We start from the raw sequence: 22665 nt of genomic DNA, 5'->3' as shown, positions 1-22665 counted from the left end.
TTTTCCCTGGGGTAGGCTGAGCGTGAGAGGAGCACTGCCAGCTCTTATCTCAGTGTTAGCATCTTAATTGTAGCCGAGGTTCGGTGCCTGCTGCACACGCGGTGGGGACTGTGAGAAGATGGGATCCCTATGGTGCTTTGTGGATACTGTGTGTGTGTGTATTAACGATAAGCAGTTTGTGTTACAGGCGGCTGTACAAAGGCAGCGTGGGGCAGACAAGATCGGAGCGATGTGGTAATAAAGCGGAACAGAGCGGGTGGGCAGGGCAGGGCTGGGCAGCGGGGCGGTGCTCGGCGGGGGCCGGGCAAGGCTTAGCGGAGGGGCTCGGCAGTGCCGCGCCGGTGGGACCGTACCGTGCAGGTGGGACCATGCCGTCTTACACCGTCACCGTGGCTACAGGCAGCCAGTGGTTCGCGGGCACCGACGACTACGTATACCTGAGCCTGGAGGGCACCGCGGGCTGCAGCGAGAGGCATCTCCTGGACAAACCCTTCTACAACGACTTCGAGCGCGGTGCGGTGAGTGCCCTCACAACCCCGGCTCAGCCGGCAGTGCCCGTCCGTGGGCATCGGGACAGGCGGGCCGGGGCTCGGAGCTCTCCATCGCAACTTCAAGTGATAGCTGGAAAACAGGCATATGGCTGGGCTGGCTTTGGGCTGCTCGGGCTCACCCTGACGTGTGCGCTGTGCTGTTGCTCAGGCCATCTCCTGTACTCCAAGCACCCTTTCGATATGGTGTTTATTTGTTAATAGCCCGACTTCAAAATAATAGAGTGAGATTTTTATTTTTAAATGTGTATTTCATTTGTAGCCCCAACTCACAGCTCCCAAGAGATCTAAGGAGATTCGAGGGACTTTAAAAGTTTTTTAAAATCACCCTTAACTTGCTTTGGAGATGAGCCCCACCATCACAGTGCTGCCTTGCCCATAGGTATATTTTTACCTATGGGGTGCACAGCCTGAGCCAGCTATCCAGCCTTGACTGGGTACCTCTGATACAGTTCACAGGTGACAGCATTTTAAATGCGTGTTGACGGTGTGTGCAGATATGGCCCCCACATATGTGTGGATAAACATCCTGAGAAAAGCAGATTCAGAGATGTGAATATTTCCCTGTTGCTGCTGTTGAAATAATTACTTTCTTTCATGATTAAGCATTTATTGCATAGAGATCTTGTTACCCCGACCTCCCTAAAGGGCATCTGCTCTTTCTTCCTTGTAGAATCATAGAATGGCTTGAGTTGGAAGGGACCTTAAAGATCATCAAGATCCAATCCCCCTCTTCTTATTTTATCTGGTGATTATGAACAAAGCTTAACAATACTAGCGAGAGTGATGGAAGAAAACCTCAAGATGTGTTCTACATGCTCAGGATGAGACTGTGCTCCTAGGAGGGCTGGCCCCTGCTTTCCAGTGCCTGGGTACCCTGCTCCACATCCTCAGGCTGCAGATGGGGGTCCAGGAGTGCTGGGCTCTGATGGGTAAGGGTAGGAGGAGCTGGACTTTGTGTAGTGCAGGAGCCCTGCAGCAGACAATATGTGCACCTGGAACCACATACATTCTCCTTTGGAATGCAGCTTCTAAGTGGATTTGAAAGTCTTTACCTGTTTGAAAAGCTTGCTTAACATTCTATACAAAATGTATTATTACGTGAGCAAGCTGAGACGGGGACAATCTCTTTTTTTCTCTTTTTTGTCAAACTTCTTTCTGGGTGCAAAAGTCCATGACTAATCCTTGGCTTTTTTTACTGTCCAAATTATTTCCACATGTGGTCCTTCCTTAGTGTGTTCTGTAAGATGGCTGCCATATAGGTCACTTGTAGCATGATGTGTGAAGCTGTGCTATTGCGGGCAGTGTTTCCTTGGCAATGCTGTGCATTCTTCCAGGCACCTGTTCAGGTAACACTGTGCCCAAAACACTGGGAATCTCACTGAGATGCTGTGCAAAGGAAGGAGGAAGGAGAAGAAAAAAAATAGAGATAAGGAACAAAAAGCAAACAATACTGAAGAGCACTGTAAGACTTCCAAGTTAGCTGCTTTGTGAATTGTGACAGTTGAAACCAGTTCTGCCTTTGGCATTTCAGTAGCATTCCTATAATTTCCTTTTCCTTCCAAATAATTACAGTGTGGTGATATTTGAAACAAATAATAATGATAGAGCACTTTTTCCACAGATAACCAGAATTCTACAGTACTGTCTTGTAAAACTTTGTCACTTCCCAATTTCTTTACTAAATGTTGGACTGCTCTCAGTAGTTCCATTATCCTGGGAATGGCTTCATTTAAATGAAAGAGAAGGTGAGTTTTCCTAGATATGCTGGATGAGGGCTCCAACCAGCTCTGAGCGGATCTGCGTGCCAAATGCTAATAGAAGGGAAGGGATGTAGGAAGGCTAGGAGGAGTTTTCACAATGACAGTATTCAATTTTAGTTTCATTCTGACTTACTCCAAGCACTGGAAATGGGCAGTTTAGAAAGCTGGAGTTGCTTTTCTTCACTCACTGTCTTTTGAGTAAGTTCCTGTTGGTGCAAAGCAATTTCAGGGTGAGTGCATGGTGTCCCTCAGTTCTCTGCCTACTTCCTGTTACTCTTCCATCTGCTTTTTGCTGAAACGCACTCAGCAGTGCTTCCAGAAGGACAGCAGTTCTGTGTGCCTTTGGGCTTTGTGTGTGCAGAGCGTGCTGGTTTGTTGCTCCTTTTGCAGCACCAGGTGCTTCTCTGCCATAAAGAGCTTGGATTTTGCAGAAGGGTAAATCGCTCAGATGGGGTGCTAAGGGACTTCAGACAGTCCTACAGCCTTCATTCTCTATGTTCTCTCTCTCTGAAGCCAAATGTTTAAAAATCCCCAGCTTCTATGGCTTACCAACAGACACGGGGGTGCAATGCGGTTTAGCATGATACCTCATAACACAAATGCAACAAAACCATTGAGCAACAACAGAAAAAACACAACTGCTTTTCTGAGCCTTGCACCGTCTGTACAGCTTGCCACACTTTTACTGCACGAGCAAAACTGCATCTGCTGATCTCAGGTCAGCCCTTGGCCACTCTGGCTCAGAGGCAGGGGAAGCTGGGTGAGGAGTCACCTCGTGTCGGAGGTTGCCATTAACACAGGATCATGATGATCATAAAACAGTTAAAGCCCCTTGGGAGCATTTAGGCTGACAATGACTTATTAAGCTATTTCAGGGCTCTTCTAATACTTGCAAAGAGACTGCTACTGGAGGAATGAGATTGTGCCCAAGGTCTGGCTGCCAGTGTGACACTTGGATCAACTCTTTGGGTCAGGCTCGCATCACTGCTTCTATTTTAATCCTAGATGTGTTCATGTAAGTGTAGATTTATGTAAAGTCAGATTCTGTAAAGTATAGAAACAATCTAAATGGGTACTTGTAAATGAGGATTTTGATTACTATTACTATTACTGTGGTGATTTCTGGGAAAAGCCAGTCAGTGTTTTTCAGTCTCCAGAGCTGGTTCAAACTTTTGAAAGACCAAGGGAATGAATTTACGTGTGTACATTATCCTTCTAGATGTTCGGAATAGTGTGAGTGAAGGGGGTGGAAGGGCTGAAGGTTCAGCAATGTAAACTCTCAAAATGAGTGTATGTACTGGCTCTACTAAAAGAATGACTTCTGTTCTGCTGGGAGATGCAAGGAAAAGTCAGAGACACCACTTTAATCTGTCAGTTGAAATCTTAGCTATGTGATTTTTACATCCCAGCTCCTGCCTTGCAGGCAGATGGTGTCATGCCAGGCTTGCCAAGGACTGCCATGCTGTTTTTGTGAAGCACAGTTCCCCCACGTGCTACCACCTTGTGTGGATAGGCCTGCTATTGACATCAGCATAGCAAATTCTGATTTAAGTCCAGATGAGTGTTCTCTTCAATAGAAACTGTTCTTTGACTTTGGCTTTAGTAGGAAAGTGGGAATATAGCTCTGACTGATATTAGTCTGTTAAGTCTCGGTGAATCAAAGTGGTGCCAAAATTGATTTTAAATATTTGTGTTTAAGTGAAGTTAGGCTGCTCATAAGAAGAAATCCCTTTGTCTTTGTTGGTATGAAGCAACCTCATAGGAGATGCAGTTTATTGATCATAGCCTGAACAGTTTCAAAGTTGACTGATGAACATCACAGAGAAAGACAGGCAAAGGCAAGGTTTTATTATCTGCAGCATGGATTTCAAAGCCTTCTCTCCTTTCTTTCTTTCTTTCTTTCTTTCTTTCTTTCTTTCTTTCTTTCTTTCTTTCTTTCTTTCTTTCTTTCTTTCTTTCTTTCTTTCTTTCTTTCTTTTTCTCAATTCTATGAGTCAATTAGATGAGTCATGAAAGGTGGTAGTTTCATGTGGTGGGGTATGAGAGAACTGAGGTCTGCCATCTCAAACTTTGGTGGACATATAGATGCCTTCATCCTAAAATGATCAGCACAGCTAGTAATACATGCATAGCTTGTAGAGTGGGTACATTGCATTGATAACATAGGAAACTGGTGTTAAAATGGGAAAGAAAGGGATGCTTCTTAGTATGTGTGTTCTTCTAATCATATAGATGCAAGTTGCCATGTATCTTTCTTTTGTAACTGTTAAGGTTAATAGTTGCCATCTGGAGGCATTTAAAATTCATACTTTTTTCTTTTCCTATCTGAAATTTAATCTTGCTTCACTTTTCAGTTTCAGTTCTTATTTGAAATAGCATTTTTTCCTAGTAAATAAGGCAGTAACAGTGGGTGTATACAGATTGGCTGGGGAGTGCTCCAAAGAGATCAGGCAGAGCATGGTGTTTGGGCCAGGAGCCAAGCGACAAGACTCGCTCAGGCAGGAGGGTCAATTAGACACTGTAGCATGCAGAGGAAGTGTATCTCACCCTTTGGGTATCAGCAGCTGGTTAATGTTTCTAAGGGTGTTGTCTGTGCTGAGAAAAACCACAAGAGAATACAGTCTCTTCTTGTAACCACCTTATGCTTAGCCGGATCATCTGAGCAGGCAGGCTGGGGGTGCTGCTCTCAGGATTTCTGTGGCAGTTCAGCTTATACAGTGAGCGTTTGACTGCTCTCCTTTGCCCTGAACTGTTTACAGTGTTGGAAACCAAGAGTCAGTTCCCATTCTCCTGAGTTGCTTAGTGCTGCACTGTGTCTTACTGGCCATATGCAAAATGATTATTCATTTCTTTCTGTTCTGATATTATCTAGCAGTGCAATTACCACCAGAACTGCAGTTTGCTCAGTGCTGTTCCTGCATGCAGTAGGAGATCACACAGGTCCTGGAAAGGTTAGCCCCAGCCTTGTGAGGGGACTGAAGTACCCATCCTTTAGCCAAGAGTTCACCATCCAGTGTGTTAACCCATGATTCTCCTTCCAGTGCAGCAGTCTGAATAGACTTGCCCAATCAGTACCTCTTTCATCTATTGCAGTAGCAGAAGCTTTCATGGTCTGCGGATTTTTTCTCAGACTTGCACACATTTCAAGGGTTGATACCATCTTTGGATTAGATACAAGATGTTTCCACATTTGTGAAGTGCTTTACATGGTCTTATTTATTTCATGCATCTTTCAGTTATACTGCAATCACGTAATTTGCTCCTTTGTCCTTCTCCTTGTTCTTGTCCTTCTTCTCCCCCACTGGAATCAGAAAAGTACTGTTGCACCCATGCCATACTGGCCACAAGGAAGGCCGGGTGTGTTTGTACAGTGCTGGCTTTGCTTTCTTCGTATGCAGTGTATCAATAACTATTTCTGCTCTCTAGGTTGACTCTTATGATGTGACAGTGGAAGAAGACCTTGGAGAAATTCAGCTAATAAAAATTGAGAAACGAAAATATTGGTACCAAGATGACTGGTACCTTAAGCACATCACTGTCAAAACACCACTGGGAGATTATCTTGAATTCCCATGTTACCGCTGGATTACAGATGAAAAAGAGGTTGTCCTTCGAGATGGAAGAGGTGAGCACCATAAGAAACCTCCTGTGTGGCACCCAGAGCTCTCCCACCTCTCCTCCCTCTTTCTGTACATCCCAGACTTCCATAACCTTTGCATGGCATTCAGAGTATGCTCAGATAAAGGACAAAAGTAAACAAAACTTTGTTGGTACCATAAACACAGCCAGCTGGAAAATGTTAGCCATATGTATATATATTATCAGTTGTGTTACCTCCAGTATTTCCAACCCAAAATATCTATTCCCACAAAACTGCTGGCTTTATCTGCCTTTCCATTTGCCTATGTAAAGCAAGTCATGTACCTTGTGCTTTCTCCTCATCGCTAAGGAAGTCTCTGTTATTTAGCAGCATGGTCAGAAGAGCAAATTGTCTGGAATTGAAGCCTCACTGGGTTTTCTTTCTGTTCTCAGTGAATCATGGCAGGAGAATGTGCTTATTGCCTCAGGCTGGTAGGGGAGAGTACAGCTCAAGGAGAGAGGATAGGAGATATTTACTAGTGTTGTAGTTTAACTTACAACATTGTCCCAGGTAATACTGTTATTTCTTTGACTGATGAAAATTATTCCAGATGCTGAAATTCAAAATTAAGTCCCATGACCCTATTGAGTCCATTTTACATCAAGTGTCTACCTTAAGAGCTCAGGTTTTATGTAGAGATGAGATAGTTGCTTTTAGCTTAACCAATTTTCTCCTTGCATCACCACATTAGGAGCTGAAGGTACTAAATAGGATTGTGTTAGCTTTTCTCACAGAAATTTTGTAAAGTTTTAGGACAGAAGTTGGAAGGCTTTGAAACAATGGTGTCCTTCTCAAGACCTGGGTAATGATAAAGGAACCTCATAACACTGTTTCTTTCTCCCATTCATAGCAAAGCTCCCCCGGGATGACAAGACCCAGATACTCAAGCAGCACAGACGCAAAGAGCTTGAGAATCGTCAAAAAATGTACCGGTGAGTCTCTCATAGCTCCCCAAAAGGCCAGGGCCTGTTGTCCTCAGGTCAGAGGTTGGCAGAGCATGTTCAGGTAATAATATTGCTCTAGATACTGAAATACTGGTAAAACAAAACTCTTAAGTTTGCATGTTGGCTGCGTGTACTTTTTTACTTAGATGATGTTCATTGTAAATGATTGTCACCTGCTGCACGTGGCTGCATTACAAGATACTTGTATCTCAGATAAGCCTGTCTAGAAGATGTGGGGTGAAATTCAGTGGTACAGTCCCTATATGGGTCCTCTGGCCTACAGCTGTGCTTTCGTGAAAAGATAAAGGTAGACTTTGTTTGTCTTTTACAAGCAGGACTCCAGTTTTGGAGTGTGATATCAACATGTCATTTTATTCTGGAGCTTTGTGGCTGCTGGAGTGAGTTTTAGTCACTTCTTGAACCAGGGCGCGGTGGAAGATCTAACCTTGCTTGAGCAGACTGGAATGTTCCATCAAAGCATAGTGGTGTTATTCATCTTTATAGAGTTACAGGCTTTTTCCCAATTAAGAAGTCACAACAGGAAAATCTTTTATCAGTAGGCAATCCCAGAAGACGGCACACATTTCCTTTTTATAGGAACATACTTTCTGTTAAAAGAAGAAAAGTTTCTCTTGCTTCCCTCTCCTTATCAGGAGAATGAGGATGAGACTAATAGAGGTTTTACTCAGAGCTGATGGTTTGATGTTTGGCAAATGTGTTGTTGATATAATTTGACTAGAAAGGATCTTGATCACAAATAATAGGAAACAGCAGGGAAAAATCTAGATGAAAAAGATAGGTGGCACAAAATTTTGTTTACACATGCAAAAAGGAAAGCAAAACCATTGGTAATTCCAGGAAAATAGCAATTTGCAATTCAGATGTTTAACTGATAGTGCACAATGCAGTCTGTATGTGCAGGCAATTTGGAAATACTGCTGAAATATTCCCCGTTACAAATGGCCTTCTTTTCTTTTGAGGTAAAAATGTGGTAGGAAGTCGTACAGAGCAGAAGGTGAGTACCATGGCCATCAGGAGGCGAGCTCAGGAGCTGAGCCCAGGCTACATGCACCTCTGGTAGCGCTGCCTTTTGGGGGAAATGAGACACATGTCTGACACTTTGAGCTGCTAGTCATTTCACGGTATTGTTTGTGAATGTGAGACACGTGATTTTCCTGCCCAGCAACTTCTGCACAGCCAGTTGGGTATTGCATTTTTACTTTAGGGAGGTAACTGTCTGAGTGTGCTTTTGGACACCAGAGACTTCTGAGAGGGTGCAAGTCACTTACAAAACCCCTGTTTTCTTCTGTGTCCACTGCACAAATATGATGAACTAAATGATGTCACACTGCTGCGTGCTCCAAATCCCAGGTTGTTTGTTTCACCCCGTTATGGCTGTGTTTTAGTTCTGCAAAACTGTAACCTCAAAAATGAGGTTGATGTAACCAAGCAATGTGCATTGTACAGCTGTCTTTGTGCCCCTTTCACTTCCCAGTAAATCTGAAGTTTCTGCCAGTTCCAACCAATTGTGACAGGCATTTGGAAATATCACAGGTATTAAGATAGTTCAAGTTTTGTGATGGAAGTTGGCCAAGTAGATGCTGTCTGTTGTACTTCATGTTTCTATAGGCTACTGGTATATATTATTGTAGTATAAGTCAGTATTTTTGTCCCAAGTGAGTCTGATGCAAGTTTTGTTTATAGCTGTGTCATGGCAGCAGCACAGGTGAAAGAAAAATGCAGCTCCTGTGCTGGTGAAGCTACAGAGTTAATCCAACTTCTCTTTTCTCAGCTGGAAGGAGTGGCACCCTGGTTTTCCTCTGAGCATTGATGCCCATTGTCACAGTGAACTGCCCCGTGACATCCAGTTTGACAATGAGAAAGGAATTGACTTCATTCTGAACTACTCCAAAGCGTAAGTGTTTGTGGTACCTTACGCATTTTGCAAAAACTTTTTTGTGCAGAGTAAGGATGTGACCACATTACAGGTTTCACTGAATCTCAGAATTGGATTCTTTTCTCCTATCTGCAACTGTGGTCAAACAAAGCAGGAAAAACTAAAGGACAAAATATCTTTTTGTTTATTTGTTTTAATTGATGTTTCAAGCTTTTCACTCTTGGAACTTGCAGATCCTCTGCATTCTCATTAGACACTGTTTTGGCTGTAGACAGAATGATTAAAGACTCTGCTGAAAAGCATGGGAAGGAGAGTTATTGGCACCTACTGCCTTAGGAATCTGGATGTAACTCAGAGTTGCCCCCTGAAGATGCTTCTCACATCTGGCTATTGGTGGTGACAATGCACCTTTGAGACTCTGCCGAAGAAAAACTATTCCCATCAGATGTAGGTTATGCTCATCATTTAACCACATCTGGTAGTAATCTGCTCCAGGCATCAAAGTCACTATCCTGCCTGAACTTGTCATGTCACTGAAAAAACAGAGTCCTGGCCACTGGGTGAGCCTGAAAAATCCCACTCTGCAATCTGGAACTGTGCGAAGTTAATGGGTGAATCGAAACCCTCGGCACTGAGTCTGCTTCTGAGCTGTCTCACAAGCCTGAGCCATGTCATGCTGTAACAAATAGTGGAACAGGAGGAGATGAGGAAATGCTGCTTTGAGATCATCTGTAATTCCTACATCTGTTAATCTGATAATATGCTGGTCCCCCCATACTTTGGAAAGATGTACCTCTCAGTGTTTCAGTGATCAGATGGGGATTATATTGTCAAGCATATGTTGATAAGAGAACTAGCAGGTTTTACAGCCATTCTAAGAAAGCTGCGGTTCCTAATAACAGTGAATATTTTCTTATCTGAGTGCATTTAGTGACGTGACATGTCTGAAACCTTACATGGCCGTGCTTCCTTTAGAAGTTCATCTGATATTCAGACATTTACTGTCTGTTCAGGAAGTCCTGCACAATACTCCTTCCATCTCCTGCTGCTCAGGAAAGGCCATTCTGAGCTCCTTGTACAATCCTTCTGTGCCCCTGTCAGAGGTGATGAGACCTCCAAAGAGGTTGTCTCCAAGTCCAGGATAGATAATTGCACAAATGTTTCCTAACGTGCCTCCAGGTACCTCTCCTTATTCTGACTGATATCTGTAGCAGCAGAGGCAGCTGTTCTGTATGTCCATTGTTTGGACTCAGTATAACAGTCACTCTTTTGTCTGATTTTCTGGTTATGCTGGTGTGAATCCTCTTTCAGAATGCCACTTGCTGACTCTGTGGGCTTCTTGTCCTCTTTGGCTACTTCTAATCCAGTTCATTTTAAGGTCTCTCAGTTTTAGTTTATAATTTACAACTGCAGACTTCTTGCATCCCCCCTCTCTCCTCCCCCCTCCGTCTGGGAGGATTTGCAGTGACACTGTGACCTTTCTTTTCTCTGTTAATTGCCTTCCCCATCTTCAAGCGGTGTATGTCACTTCTTTGCACATTTGAAGATACTAGTGGAAAGAAAACCTGATTCTAAATCCACTGACATGTAATCAAAATAAATGTTTTCTATGTAATAACAACAAAGCTACCATTTATGTGACAGTACAAGGCTTTCTTTTCAGGATGGAGAATCTCTATATCAACCGTTTTATGCACATGTTCCAGTCTTCCTGGAGTGATTTTGCGGATTTCGAGAAGATCTTTGTGAGAATCAGTAACACGATCTCTGGTGAGTTTGTCAGCATTTTCAGGACTGATATTCTGTCTTGAATTTATCTGATTAGAAAGGAAAAGGCTGACACACACTTGTGATGCACACTGTTTACCATAAACAGACAGTAATCTTAGGTTGCTGATCGTACAACCACCCATAAGACCACAAAGTGAAGTTAGTTATGATAGAAACACAGAATGGCTTGGGTTGGAAGGGACCTTAAAGACCCTCCAGTTCCAGCTCTCTGCCCGTGGCTTGCATGTTTTTAGTGGCACAATGAGTTGTTTTGACAAAACTTACAAGCCAACAGGCCAGTAAGTCTGGGGGCGTGTTGCAAAGGGCTGAGAATGAGCTGGGAGCTGCAACTTCTTCACCTAGTCCTGCGGCAGACAAAATAGTCCATCTGACCACAGCTGGAAGAACTGTAATTCTTGCTGAGAATGAGCGCAAGTTAGTGCTTAAGAGGGCTTACAGCATCTATCCAAAATGTCATCTCTTTCCAAAAACGTACTGGAACTTATCACACATGCTACAGTAAACTATTAGTATATAATAGTAGTACTATTTTGTGTTCATATCTTACCAGGAAAAGTCATAGCCTGAGTAAGAGCCTGAGTTTCTCTTTTTTGCTTTTGAATATTTGCTATCTGGAATGTCCCTTGTACTGGTAAAAATTCCACTGATGTAGTGTTAAAAGGCAAAGGCCAAATTCTTTTCCTCAATCCTTTTCGGTGTGAAGTCTTAGCAGTTAATTGAAGTCCAGGTAAAAGAGTTGCAGATGGAGTTGGGCTGATGGAGTCATTTCTGTAAAGCAGGGCTGGGAAGACTTTGATTTGTGAATCAAACCCAACCAGCTACCCTGGCTTGTAGTTATATTATTTGATATTTTATTGTAGTAATGGATATAATAAATTCACGGATGTTGGTATTCAGTTAGCATGTAGCCTCTCAAGTATGTGTAAGTGTACTCATTCTGGCTCTGCAAAGGAACATTCTTTTCCTTCCTGCTCTGAAGTTTTGCCCCTTTTCAGGCTGACTAAGGACCAGTTAACAGAAATAGGAGGCATTTCTATGGTTTCAAAAATATAAAGCACATAAGGAGGCTGGAGCTATTATAAATGAATTACATCAATTTGTTACATTTTATATGATTTTGGGGTAAAGTACAAGGATTAGATATAATCTACATTTAATGTCATTGATAGTATTTCTATACCCACAAGGAAAGCTCCAGTTCTGTGAGTTTTAAACTATAAGAATGGATCTCAGCTATGTGAGTGCACTTCTCAGTCTGAGTATTGGTAAGACTCGGCAGAAGCAAGTTTACGTTTTTCAGTCGTGCCAGCTGTCAACATCAGTGGGATTTTGTTTTTCTTTAATCATGTGTTTCCTGACTCTCAACTTGTAGTCTGAAGTTGCAATAATGACATTAGGAAGTGCAGAACTGCAGTGTGTAAAACACACAGTACTACTAAAGATGTAATAAGGAGATGGAGTCCCCAAAACTGGTGTTTTATTCAGAGGAGTTATTAATCTGCTTTGTATTAACAGTTGAAAAATAAACAGAAAAAAAAAAGAACAGCCAATGAGCAGTGCTAGTGAGAAGGCCAGAGTCAACATCGTTTCCAGGTACTTCTTACCCAGCTCCAGTCACTGCTGTTCTTTCCATTCCCACCTTGGGTATTTCCCATCCCCTGCCTGTGCCATTGATCTGGGGCTTAACTGTCTGTATAACAAACCCCAAGTGTTTGAAGACTAAGACTGAAGAATATTGTGGAAGACATAAGGAGGTGGTCTGCAGATGGAGAGCATATTTTTCATAGAAGATGAATGTTTCAGTGCAGTATAACAAAAGGAGTGGGGGAGAAACTGAGAAATCTGAAATACGGTGATATTGATGCTGCAGACTTGTTTTCCTTTAGAATATGTGATGCAGCACTGGAAAGAAGATTTTATGTTTGGATACCAGTTTTTGAATGGCTGCAATCCTGTGCTGATCCGGCGATGCACGGAGATTCCCAAGAAGTTGCCAGTGACCATGGATATGGTAGAATGCAGCCTGGAGAGGAACCTGACCTTGGAGGAAGAAGTGAAGGTAGGGCATGGGGAGAAGTTGGATTCCATCTGCTCTTTCTTGTGTTCTCTGACCTCTGTTCCCTCTTCTAGCTACATTTCAGCCACATCTCCTCTTTCCAGCTGCAGGCCCCACATCTCCTCCTTCCAGCTGCAGGCCAGGCCCTTCTCCAGGTCAAGTTAAAGGGATACCAGCAGGAGGTGAAGGATCCTTCGCAGTTCTTTTGTCTCAAAGGACAGGGACTGTCAGAGGTGCATTCTACCCTTTCCCAGAAGGATGGTACCCTCTGTCACCCACAGAGCTGAATTAAATTCTGAAGAAGGACTAGGAAGATGGTATATTTCTTTTGTCTGTACAATGAGCATGGGGCGTAGTATAGCATGAAACTTTCTTGCACCTCAGTGTCACTGCATGAATGCCAAATACAGAGTCGTTCCCTGCTGAGAGGCCTGCTGTCAGACCCAGCAGACACAAGTCAGGTAGCTTGTGTAGAGGTAGGTGCTTGCTGTCCTGATGGCAAACATCACTCCTGGGCCTCCATGAGAAAGGGTGGGCCAGAAGCCACCTGTAACTGCAGGGCATGAACCAGCCTCTGGCCAAGACACCCCAGCTTTAGTTCTGAGCCTCACTGCTCATGTCTTTCTACTTTTATTTCTTAACCTCTTTCAGTGCTGTCTTCTTCCTCTCTCATCCACCTTCCAGCTGCAGCCCTGTCTTTTTTCTGTCCTTCCCACCAGGAACATTGTTTGCTGTGTTCTTTCATTTTTTCCTCTCTCTGTTAAAACACACCAAACCCTTTTCACTTTTTTTTCCAGCAAGGAAACATTTTCATTGTGGACTATGAACTGCTGGATGGTGTGGATGCCAATAAGACAGACCCATGCACAATACAGTATTTGGCTGCACCCATCTGTTTGCTGTACAAGAATCTGGAGAATAAAATAGTACCCATTGCAATCCAGGTGAGCTTGCTGTCAGAGTGTTTAAAGGGGCACACTGCTTATCGTCCCATCTTAAACACATATGAATTTGAGGATTGTACCGTTTTCATCTCTTTCAGCTTGGTCAAAAGCCTGGGCCAGAAAATCCCATATTCCTTCCTTCAGATGCCACCTATGACTGGCTGCTGGCCAAAATCTGGGTTCGCTCATCTGATTTCCACATCCACCAGACAGTGACCCACCTGTTACGGACACACCTAGTCTCAGAGGTGTTCAGCATTGCCATGTTCCGGCAGCTGCCTGCTGTACATCCTCTCTTCAAGGTTGGTCTTTCCCTGAAGAGGTTCTGGGGGAGTCAGGGAGGTTTTCTTTTTGGCTTGACAAACCGAAAGCACATCCTGGTGGTAGCTCGTCTGGGATGGTTTCACCAGCTGCCTGGCAAGGCAGTGTAGAGCAAGTTGCTCTCATTGAGGACTTTGAACTCTACACACGGTTCACACGGTTGCTGTTGAATTCAATCAAAGAATTTGCTCTCTACCATTGTTTGTCATATTTCACAGCTGTTGGTGCCACACATGCGGTTCACAATAGCCATCAATACCAAAGCTCGAGAACAGCTCATCTGCGAATGTGGCCTTTTTGACAAGGTAAGTAATCCCCTTTGCAAATCTTTGTTGTTTTTTGTGGGTCCCCGTGGGTTTTAATTCTTTAACAGTCACATACTGCGTTGTTTCTTGACTATCTGCTAAAGCACAAACATAGATAGCACCATCTGAGACACAGAAATGGTGACTTCAGTTAATTCTCTTCCTGTTGCACTAAAGATGATATCTTTCACCTCTAAGTCATCAGTTCAGAACTGTATGATATCCAAATATCTAAACCTGACTGTAGTGGTATTTATTGCAATAACGGCTCTTCATCTCCTTGCTACCCCAGAAACAGCATGCCGCATCTAGGAGCCACAGTATGTTGGCAGGCAGCACTCTCTGTGGAAATGCACTAGCTGCAACCAGGACATGTTCCTCATACACCTCTGCCTTCCATGCTCCGAAGTTTTTCTGCCTACATAGAAAAGAGAAATTAATTGCAAATTCTTTCCTTGTCTTCTGTGCTCCTCTGCTGACTGTGGAGGCTTGGCAGACACTCCTGTCCCACTGAGCAGAAGGATGGCATCTGTACCCCATGCATGTGGGACAGGTGTGTTGCTAAGATCTGCTGATGAGGATCACACAGTTCCAGAATTGTTGGTTTCAGTCTAAATGTACAGCCAGACAGAAGAGAGTAAGAGCAAGATGTATACTGCTTCAGTGCTAGCACCATGAAGTAAAATTTGGGAACTTCTGAGCAGCGATTATCTAAAGGATTTTGCAGTGTTTATTGTGAACATGCTGTGTTTTCCGAGTGAAACACCCAACAAAACTGTTGTCCTGGCTTAAATCCCAGGGAGTCTAATAGTGGCCTTCATTCCTAACCACCACCTGTCATCAGTCCTAAACCACTCTGCAGCATCACTTGGTGGTTTAGAAAAGCTCTGGTCTGACATGCTGCTGGCTGCCCTCCTTCACACACACACTCATTCTGGAGCATGGAGCTGTCAGAAAATGCTCTGGGTTCAGTACTTCTATACTTTATTACTGTATTCTATTATATTATTATAAGGAGATACATAAGGTGTGCCTGTGGGGAAAATGGATCTGTTATCTGTGGTTTGTGGAAAAAAGTGTGAAAACTCTGAGGTCAAAATGCAGAACTGCAATAGACCTCTGTAGTTTGGTACCCGTTTGTGTGGAGATATGCTTTCTTTTCCTGGTAAAAACACATCTCCTGGGAATTTGGACAGCCAGTCTTGGCACTGAGTGAGCCTAATTTATCTCCCACTGTTCATACCTTGCTGTTGTTCCTGCAGGCAAATGCTACAGGTGGAGGAGGACACGTACAAATGGTTCAGAAAGCAATGAAGGATCTGACTTACAGCTCTCTCTGCTTTCCTGAAGATATCAAAGCTAAGGGGATGGACAGCAAAGAGGATATCCCCTACTACTATTACCGAGATGATGGCATTAGAGTTTGGGAGGCAATAAAGAGGTGAGAGGCCATGGCTCTGGAAAGGGCAAATAAAGTCTTTGTCACAGAGACACTACTCCATTTTGTCTCTGTTCTACATCAGCCTTGTGAATACAGCTTGGGCTGTTTGATCTCATGGCATCTTTTTGTGAGAGGAGGGGGATTAGTCATACTGGTTGGTGCCTGGTGCTCCCCTCAAGTGTATGCAGTTTGAGTGTTTCCTCTAATGTGTCTGCCACTCATGGAACTTGCTTATGATTCTTCTTCCTGCTCTTGTCAGCAATGAAGCTAAACCATTAAATGTGGCTCACATGAGAGAGCTGTGTTTTGAAGTCCAGTAAATGAAAATATTGACTGATTTGAACTAAACCTTTCTTAAAGTGCCTTAAAATTGCAAGGCCCAGATTGTGCCAAGAAGGGCAGTAAATTTGAGTCTGGAGAAGACTTGGGAGAGTGAAACATGGATCCTTTTCAGAAAATAAGGTGCTTATAGTGCAAGACTAATGCTTTGAATGTTGTTTATATCTTTGCCTCCTATGATTTTGGAACAGAGAATATCTTTGCATATTTCCTACAATGGTTAGTGCCTGTTGGAGAGAAGAGGAAATTATAACTTTTCTGTGTTTGCTTGATATAGTTTCCCTGCCTGCGCGTGCTTGTTCTTTGCCCTTCTCTTTCCTGTGCTTTCTTGTGCTAATTGAGGCAGGATATCTTTTCAAATACCAGAGAGTAAACTCCATTTAATTTGACTGTCAGTGCTAGCTGGAGGAGGATATTACACGGCCTCAGACTTGGTTGAGAGATTCATCGTAAGTGCTTGGTTTATAAATGGCGAGGGCAGGGGCCTTCTGAGTGCTGGGTGTCCTCACATCTGAGCCCACTCACACGTGTGTCACCACAGCCTCCTTTTCTCTGAAGGGGTGCCAGTATCTGCTCTTGGATGAAATGACTGCTGTTCCCAGCCTGCCCTTTTAGGTCCCTTCCAACTTGAGATATTCTATGCTTCTACGACTGTGGTCCAGTGTACTTTTAATGGTGGGGCAGTGACACCTCAGTTGGAAATAATTGCACTCCCACTGCTTGTGGAAGGGTGTTGAGCCCTGCTCTTGCCCCCCTACTCTTCCTCACAAGGTGAATACTCTCTGCAAGCTCAACAGATGGTCTTCAGTAGGATTTCTTTCTGCTTTTTTGTTTTGTCTTTCTTTTTTTATTTGTTCCTCTGTCTGCAGTTTTGCAGAGGATGTGATTCAAATCTACTACGAGAGTGATGAGGTGGTGTGTGAAGATGTGGAACTCCAGGCCTTTGTCAAAGACATTTACATGTACGGGATGAGGGGCGTGAAGTCCTCAGGTAAGGTACGATGGCCTGTCCGGCTCTGCAGCTCCCCAGGTCTCTAGTGATGGCAAGGCTGTGTGCACTGTGCATCTTGAACTGTTGGTGACCCCCTCCCTTCTTTGCCCACAGACTCAGTTTTATGGTCTGCCCCTGCAGGCTGAGAACCTGCCCAGCTTGCAGCATCACCCCTCTGCACTGCTGCCACCCCAAGGGCTGGGGCAGAGCGAGTAGGATGACCTGGAGAATAGGAAGGGCGTAAGTGGGGTACAGCTGGCCTTCCCCGGCTGTCTCCACTCCTGCTGCGGGAGCACTGTTCTGACCAAGAGCATGTTGAGCTCCTTTACAAGATAAGCACAGTGTGCTGAGGACAGGAGTGTGCAGGAATGGGTGTGCATCCTCTCCTCTTTGGTCTTGATGCCTGGCCAGAGCTACCGTGTCTTCTTGCCCCTGCCAGGTTGAGTTTGCATCAGCAGCAGGTTCATGGTGCAGAAATGACAGCAGCTGGCACTGAGGCAGCTCAACCCGAGGTGCTGTCAGCTGTCTAGTTATCCTGGGACATGTCATCATGCTGGCCTGGGACAGGGGCACAGAGTGGAGGGTGGGTCTGTAATGTTGGGACAGGAAAGATGAAGGCTCGGATGTGCTTTGCTGACAAAATATTTCCCTTTCCCTGACTATTCTGTTCTTTCTTTAAATAGCTCTGTTTGATTACTCCCCCTCAAAGACTGCTTGATTCAACTATTTCTGTTCCTCATTCTGTTGTTTTTGTTTCAGAAGTTCTCATTTCCTCACTTACTGTTTCAGCAAATAAGCTCTCCCCACACTTTTTCCCACAGTGCACTTGATTGCTGAGCCTCAGACATTTATAAATACAAGCAGACAGCCACTTGCTCTTTGTCATGAACTTTCCCTGCTTGCATTGCAGAAGGAAGAAAAAGGGACTCTCTGGGTTCCTCGCTTTAGGGTAGGTGTGAGGACAGAGGTGCCATATATTTTAAAGGTATAATTATGCTTTGCCTTTCTCCTAAGGAATGCCACCCGCTTTTGCAGACAGTGACGATGCCTTACAAATCTGTATGAGGTAAGGCAGGATCACTCTGCTTTTATGGCCGTACAGCCAAGACAGAGAGCGTGATTAACTGCTGTTAGAGCACATGGCAGAACCAGTAACAAAGTCAGAAGGAGGAAGCCCTGTTCTTCAGTGACTGTTGCATGGTCCTGCAATTCACACTTTTGACTGATGGCTACTGACGGAGTAACTGGGTTATTTCATGGCTGGGTTACTCATGCTTTTCTTCTTTTTCATTCAGGGTTTCCTAAGGTGATTAAGACACGGGAGAAACTAGCAGAATATCTCACAGTGATCATATTCACCACATCAGCCCAGCACGCAGCTGTGAATTTTGGCCAGGTAGGAATTTCTGGGATGACTGATCATCCTTCTAGGCTGAGAGATGCACATACCAGGGCACAGCCTGAGAACTGCTGTTTGGTAGATAAGCAGACATTACCTTCCTCTTTCTGACCAAACAGGGTCATCTGCAAATTCCTGTGAGAACTGTGGAAACACTTATTTTGGAAACACTTGGAATAATTTTGAGTACTAGATAGGTACTGAAACTCAGGTTTGGGAGTTATAACCTGTATATTTTGAGTTCATTCATTTTATTATCAGGCTTGTGCTGGGTGGGTGCCTGTTGGGGTATCAGAGCCATGGAGGTCTCTGACAGCATCCCAGCAAGGAGTGCATGTGCAAGCTCACAGACCTGGCACAGGGAATCACAGCCCCAATAACAATGATTATCACCAAATCTGGTGATTTAAGAATGACACATTATGACTGGAGAACAGCAATCTTATCCTCCAAACACAATAAAAATTGTAAGCTTGTTTTACCACAGTACTGTAGACATGTTCTTAGAGCAGTTTTTACAGAACAGAGCAATTGGAGAAAAGGAAATGATACCCATTTTAGTGGTTCTATCAGAGATGACCTCAAACTAGGAAGAGATCATTGTATATTAAAATAGCTAAATTCTTAGCCTGACCAATTAATCTGTGTCTGTCATCAGCTGCTCCTATGGAGGTGACTTCACTCTCTCCCTTGTGAGATCCTTCTGGGAAAAATAGTAGGGACTTTCTCACCTCCTACGGTGCTTCACAGGAGCATCTCTCTCTCTGTCCTTTGGTTTCATTAGTATCTTCTCATACAGTCTCCTATTACAGAAACAGACTCCCCAGTGCCAAGTTCCATCATTTCCTTTGAAGCATTCCTGAATACCTGTCACTGTAGCTTTTCACTGTGCTTTCTTGCCTTATGCAGTATGACTGGTGTTCCTGGATTCCCAATGCCCCTCCGACAATGCGCTGCCCTCCTCCGACAGAAAAGGGGACAGTCACCATCGAGCAGATTGTGGAGAGTCTGCCAGACAGAGGGCGTTCTTGTTGGCATCTGGGAGCTGTCTGGGCCTTGAGCCAGTTCCAGGACAATGAAGTAAGTGAACCTCCTTTCTCCAGGAGGTGGGGGATGTAGAGAGACCTTGAGAGCTTTAGAAAGACTGCATTGACTTACGTGGTTGTAGTGCTGTGTTTGGCTTGAGTATCCAGGGATGAGAAGCACCAGCCAGGGATGGAGGATGGGCAGGACACATCTTTCACTGGCAGCGCCAGTTTAGGCTAGCTTAAATACTGACTGGGTATAATAGTAGCACTCCTAAAGCGTAGGGTGTTGTTCTGCTGGATGAAGGAGCGTTGAGACAGAACAGTCTGAAAGCATGATTTCTTGGTGGTTTTTTTCAACCAGCTGTTTCTGGGCATGTATCCAGATGAACATTTCGTGGAGAAGCCAGTGAAAGAGGCCATGGCAAAATTCCGCAAGAACCTGGATGAGATCGTCAGTGCCATCACAGAGCGCAACAAGAACAAGAAGCTCCCTTACTACTACCTGTCCCCAGATCGCATTCCCAACAGCGTCGCTGTTTGAGCAATAAGGAGAGCCTAGAGGAGTATACAACCAGTGAATGTTTTCCTGTTACATATGGTCCTCATTAGAGACCTTCTAGAAATGTGTAATATAACAAACATGCTTCCTCCATCAGAGCTGACCCGTACTCTATTTTGGCTTTAAAAGCAAATTTAACTGTGACAAATCTTGCACGCAGTTTAGGCAGCAGCTCCTTTTGTAACAAGCTTTTATCACCAAGATTTTTATATTAATCTTAGAATCAATACCTGCAATAGTGTTAGCTTTCCATTTCCCAGTCAAGGCAAAGAAATCACAGAAATTACGCTGCTTTAAAGCCGAGTACTGCCACGTCATGCATGTGTGAGAATTGGTCATAGCAGTGAAAAGGTACTGGATGAAGAGGGTTGTCTTCCTACTCTTCATTTCACTCATTTGATTCCACAAAAATAGTGTCAGGAGCAATAAACAAGTCTCATCTTTTAAGTAAGTCCTTCCTATTTTTAATAGATGATGCTCTCGAGATGAATTTGTGGTCTTTAAAGTTTTTGTGTTATTTATAATCTGATTAAAAACCATACATTAAATATTTTCACTACAACTTTGAATGGCCCAGTCAGGATGAAGGTAAAAGCAGGACATAGACAAGAGTTGTTTTTACCACCTTCTTACAGTGAAGTCCCTTTTTTCATTTAAAAGGAGAAAAATCTGATTTATAGAAGAGGAATTTTTTTTATCTATATGTACCTATATATTTTCTACATGAAACTTAATAGATTTGTTTCAGCATCTGCCAGAAGAGTTTTCTGTCACTGATATGCATGGGCAAAGGTTTTGCTTAGCATAGTGACAAGTAAGTACAGGCTTAGCAATGATTATTCTCTGTTTCATTGCAGAGAAGGCTGGGTTTCGTGGGCAGCTTCATTTGTTCTTGGAGGGAAGAAAGGCCACTTTCTATAAAGGTTATGGAGAAAGGTCAAATGATAGCTCCTAATCTCTGGATTTGTCTAATTAGGCATAATCTGTTCTGCCTTAGAGATACCTGAGTTGGGTCTGTTGTATTCAGAGATGGCTATGCTCAAGTATCTGGGCTTTGGTTTAATGTTGAGAGAGTCACAGAGATAACAAAAGGGAAAAATGAGATTTGGGAAATTTAAGAGTAGAAGTTTAATGAATTACACTTGTGGATTATTTTTCCAAGATTTTGTTCTTTATACTAGTGGTTTAAGCCTGCAGTGTTTATTTTGTTGTATGTTTTTTAAATAGATGAGAAAGCTGCTTATGCTAATAAAACAGAACTGAACAAGAAAATCTAGCTTTTATTTCTTAACTCACTTTCTAATGCTGTATGTTTTGAAGAACTTGATAGGAATATAAGGTTTGTATAAGGAATGTAGGAAGATAAGGTGCTGGGTAGAGAAATGAGGCTCCTGTACATTAAGAAAATACAGTTATTTCTATGTCTTGTGTGAGCTTCCAATAAGATTGGTGTGAAAGTGTCTTTCATGTTACATATGAAATACAGAATTGGAAAGGACAACTATTTTAGACCCTTGGCAATAGTCTGATTTCCTTTTTCTTCTACCAGTGAAAGAGCTTCAGCAAAAATGTGGACAGTGAGACCACTTCCTTCTCTTGAGGAAGTACGCTTATGACTCGTGTGTTTTCCTCTCACCGCAACACATGAGAATGGATGCAGGCACCGAGACATGCAATTGTGAGCAGTGCTGGAAGAGTGACAGAGGACCAGAGACCATAACATGCGAACCACAAAAGCAAAAAAAAAAAAAAAAAAAAAAAAAAAGCACAACTGAATTTCACAACAAACTGATGCAATATATGCAGTTCACCCCCCTAGCTCACATTCTTCCCCCCCCATACATGTTGAAAGTCAGCCTTCCCATGATAATGATCTGCACAGTAAAAGCACTTTTCTGGAAAAAGTATGGAAAGAGGATCTGATGGCTGCTCTTGTATCTGTTCCCTTGCATCCCACCCTGCAGACCTCGGTCCAAGGGGAAGCTTGGGGAATTTACTTGCAGCTTTCAAGGCTGATACCAGCAGCCTGATTTAACTGCAGCAGAGGCTGTGGATCGAGGTGAGGAGGTTAAAAGTAACACTGTCGCTAGTAAGGAAGCAAATACCAAAGTGCTTACTTATTTTCTCCCATCCTACTCCCTGCTCCCTTTACAGCCAGACCAGAAAGTGTCCTTCCTGTGTGCGGCCTGCAAGTTGTTTCACTGCAACCTTAGCCACGGCTTGAACAGATGTGTCCCTGAAGTCACACTTCTAAGGTCCTGCAGCATCCACTCCCAAGATCACTGCTGGGCAAACATGAAAGGATCAGCTCTCTCTGAAGTGGGTAATGCATTCACTTGTGTGATAGATGTGAGATGATGCACATTTAAAGGTAATATTTGACAAGATTTAAAAGTCAGTGGTGCGTGTCTCAGCTGGATGGCCGATGGCCAGTATGTAACCTGCCTTCTCAGCTCCAGAACCCTTGCTGTCTTTCCCAGTTGCTGTGACTTTCTATCACCTGGGAGGCTTTCCCTGCAGAATGCCCTGACATTGACTTAGGAGGGTCTGTTGTCTCTGTCCTTCCTTACAGTGTTTGGTCATAGAAGAGGACACTAACTATAAAACACCATTAGTGGTAGTGAGAATAGAAAAATACTTCCCAGCCCCTTTGGCTTTACAAATAAAGGAGAAACCCTAGAAGAACAAAAAAAAAAAAA

At 43.6% G+C, this 22665-nt stretch overlaps 1 protein-coding gene and 1 long non-coding RNA gene across 2 annotated transcripts; both read left to right on the top strand.

Moving 5' to 3' along the window:
• The first annotated feature begins 293 nt into the window (after positions 1-293).
• ALOX5 (arachidonate 5-lipoxygenase) lies at positions 294-21467 on the top strand. Its single transcript, XM_015866859.2, has 14 exons — positions 294-518; positions 5738-5936; positions 6802-6883; positions 8688-8810; positions 10456-10562; positions 12470-12642; positions 13437-13583; positions 13682-13885; positions 14123-14209; positions 15472-15650; positions 16859-16980; positions 18276-18376; positions 19289-19459; positions 19769-21467. The coding sequence occupies exons 1-14, from the start codon at positions 369-371 to the stop codon at positions 19946-19948; spliced, it is 2025 nt and encodes a 674-aa protein (XP_015722345.1). The 5' UTR covers positions 294-368; the 3' UTR covers positions 19949-21467.
• Positions 21468-21743: 276 nt separating this feature from the next.
• On the top strand, positions 21744-22664 carry LOC116653620. Its single transcript, XR_004307806.1, has 2 exons — positions 21744-22025; positions 22121-22664. It is a non-coding gene; the product is annotated as an uncharacterized LOC116653620 (long non-coding RNA).
• Position 22665: the final 1 nt, after the last annotated feature.

The sequence above is a fragment of the Coturnix japonica genome, chromosome 6 (genome assembly GCF_001577835.2).
Source record: "Coturnix japonica isolate 7356 chromosome 6, Coturnix japonica 2.1, whole genome shotgun sequence".
Lineage (NCBI taxonomy): Eukaryota > Metazoa > Chordata > Aves > Galliformes > Phasianidae > Coturnix > Coturnix japonica.
This window is presented reverse-complemented; position numbering and strand designations above follow the sequence as displayed.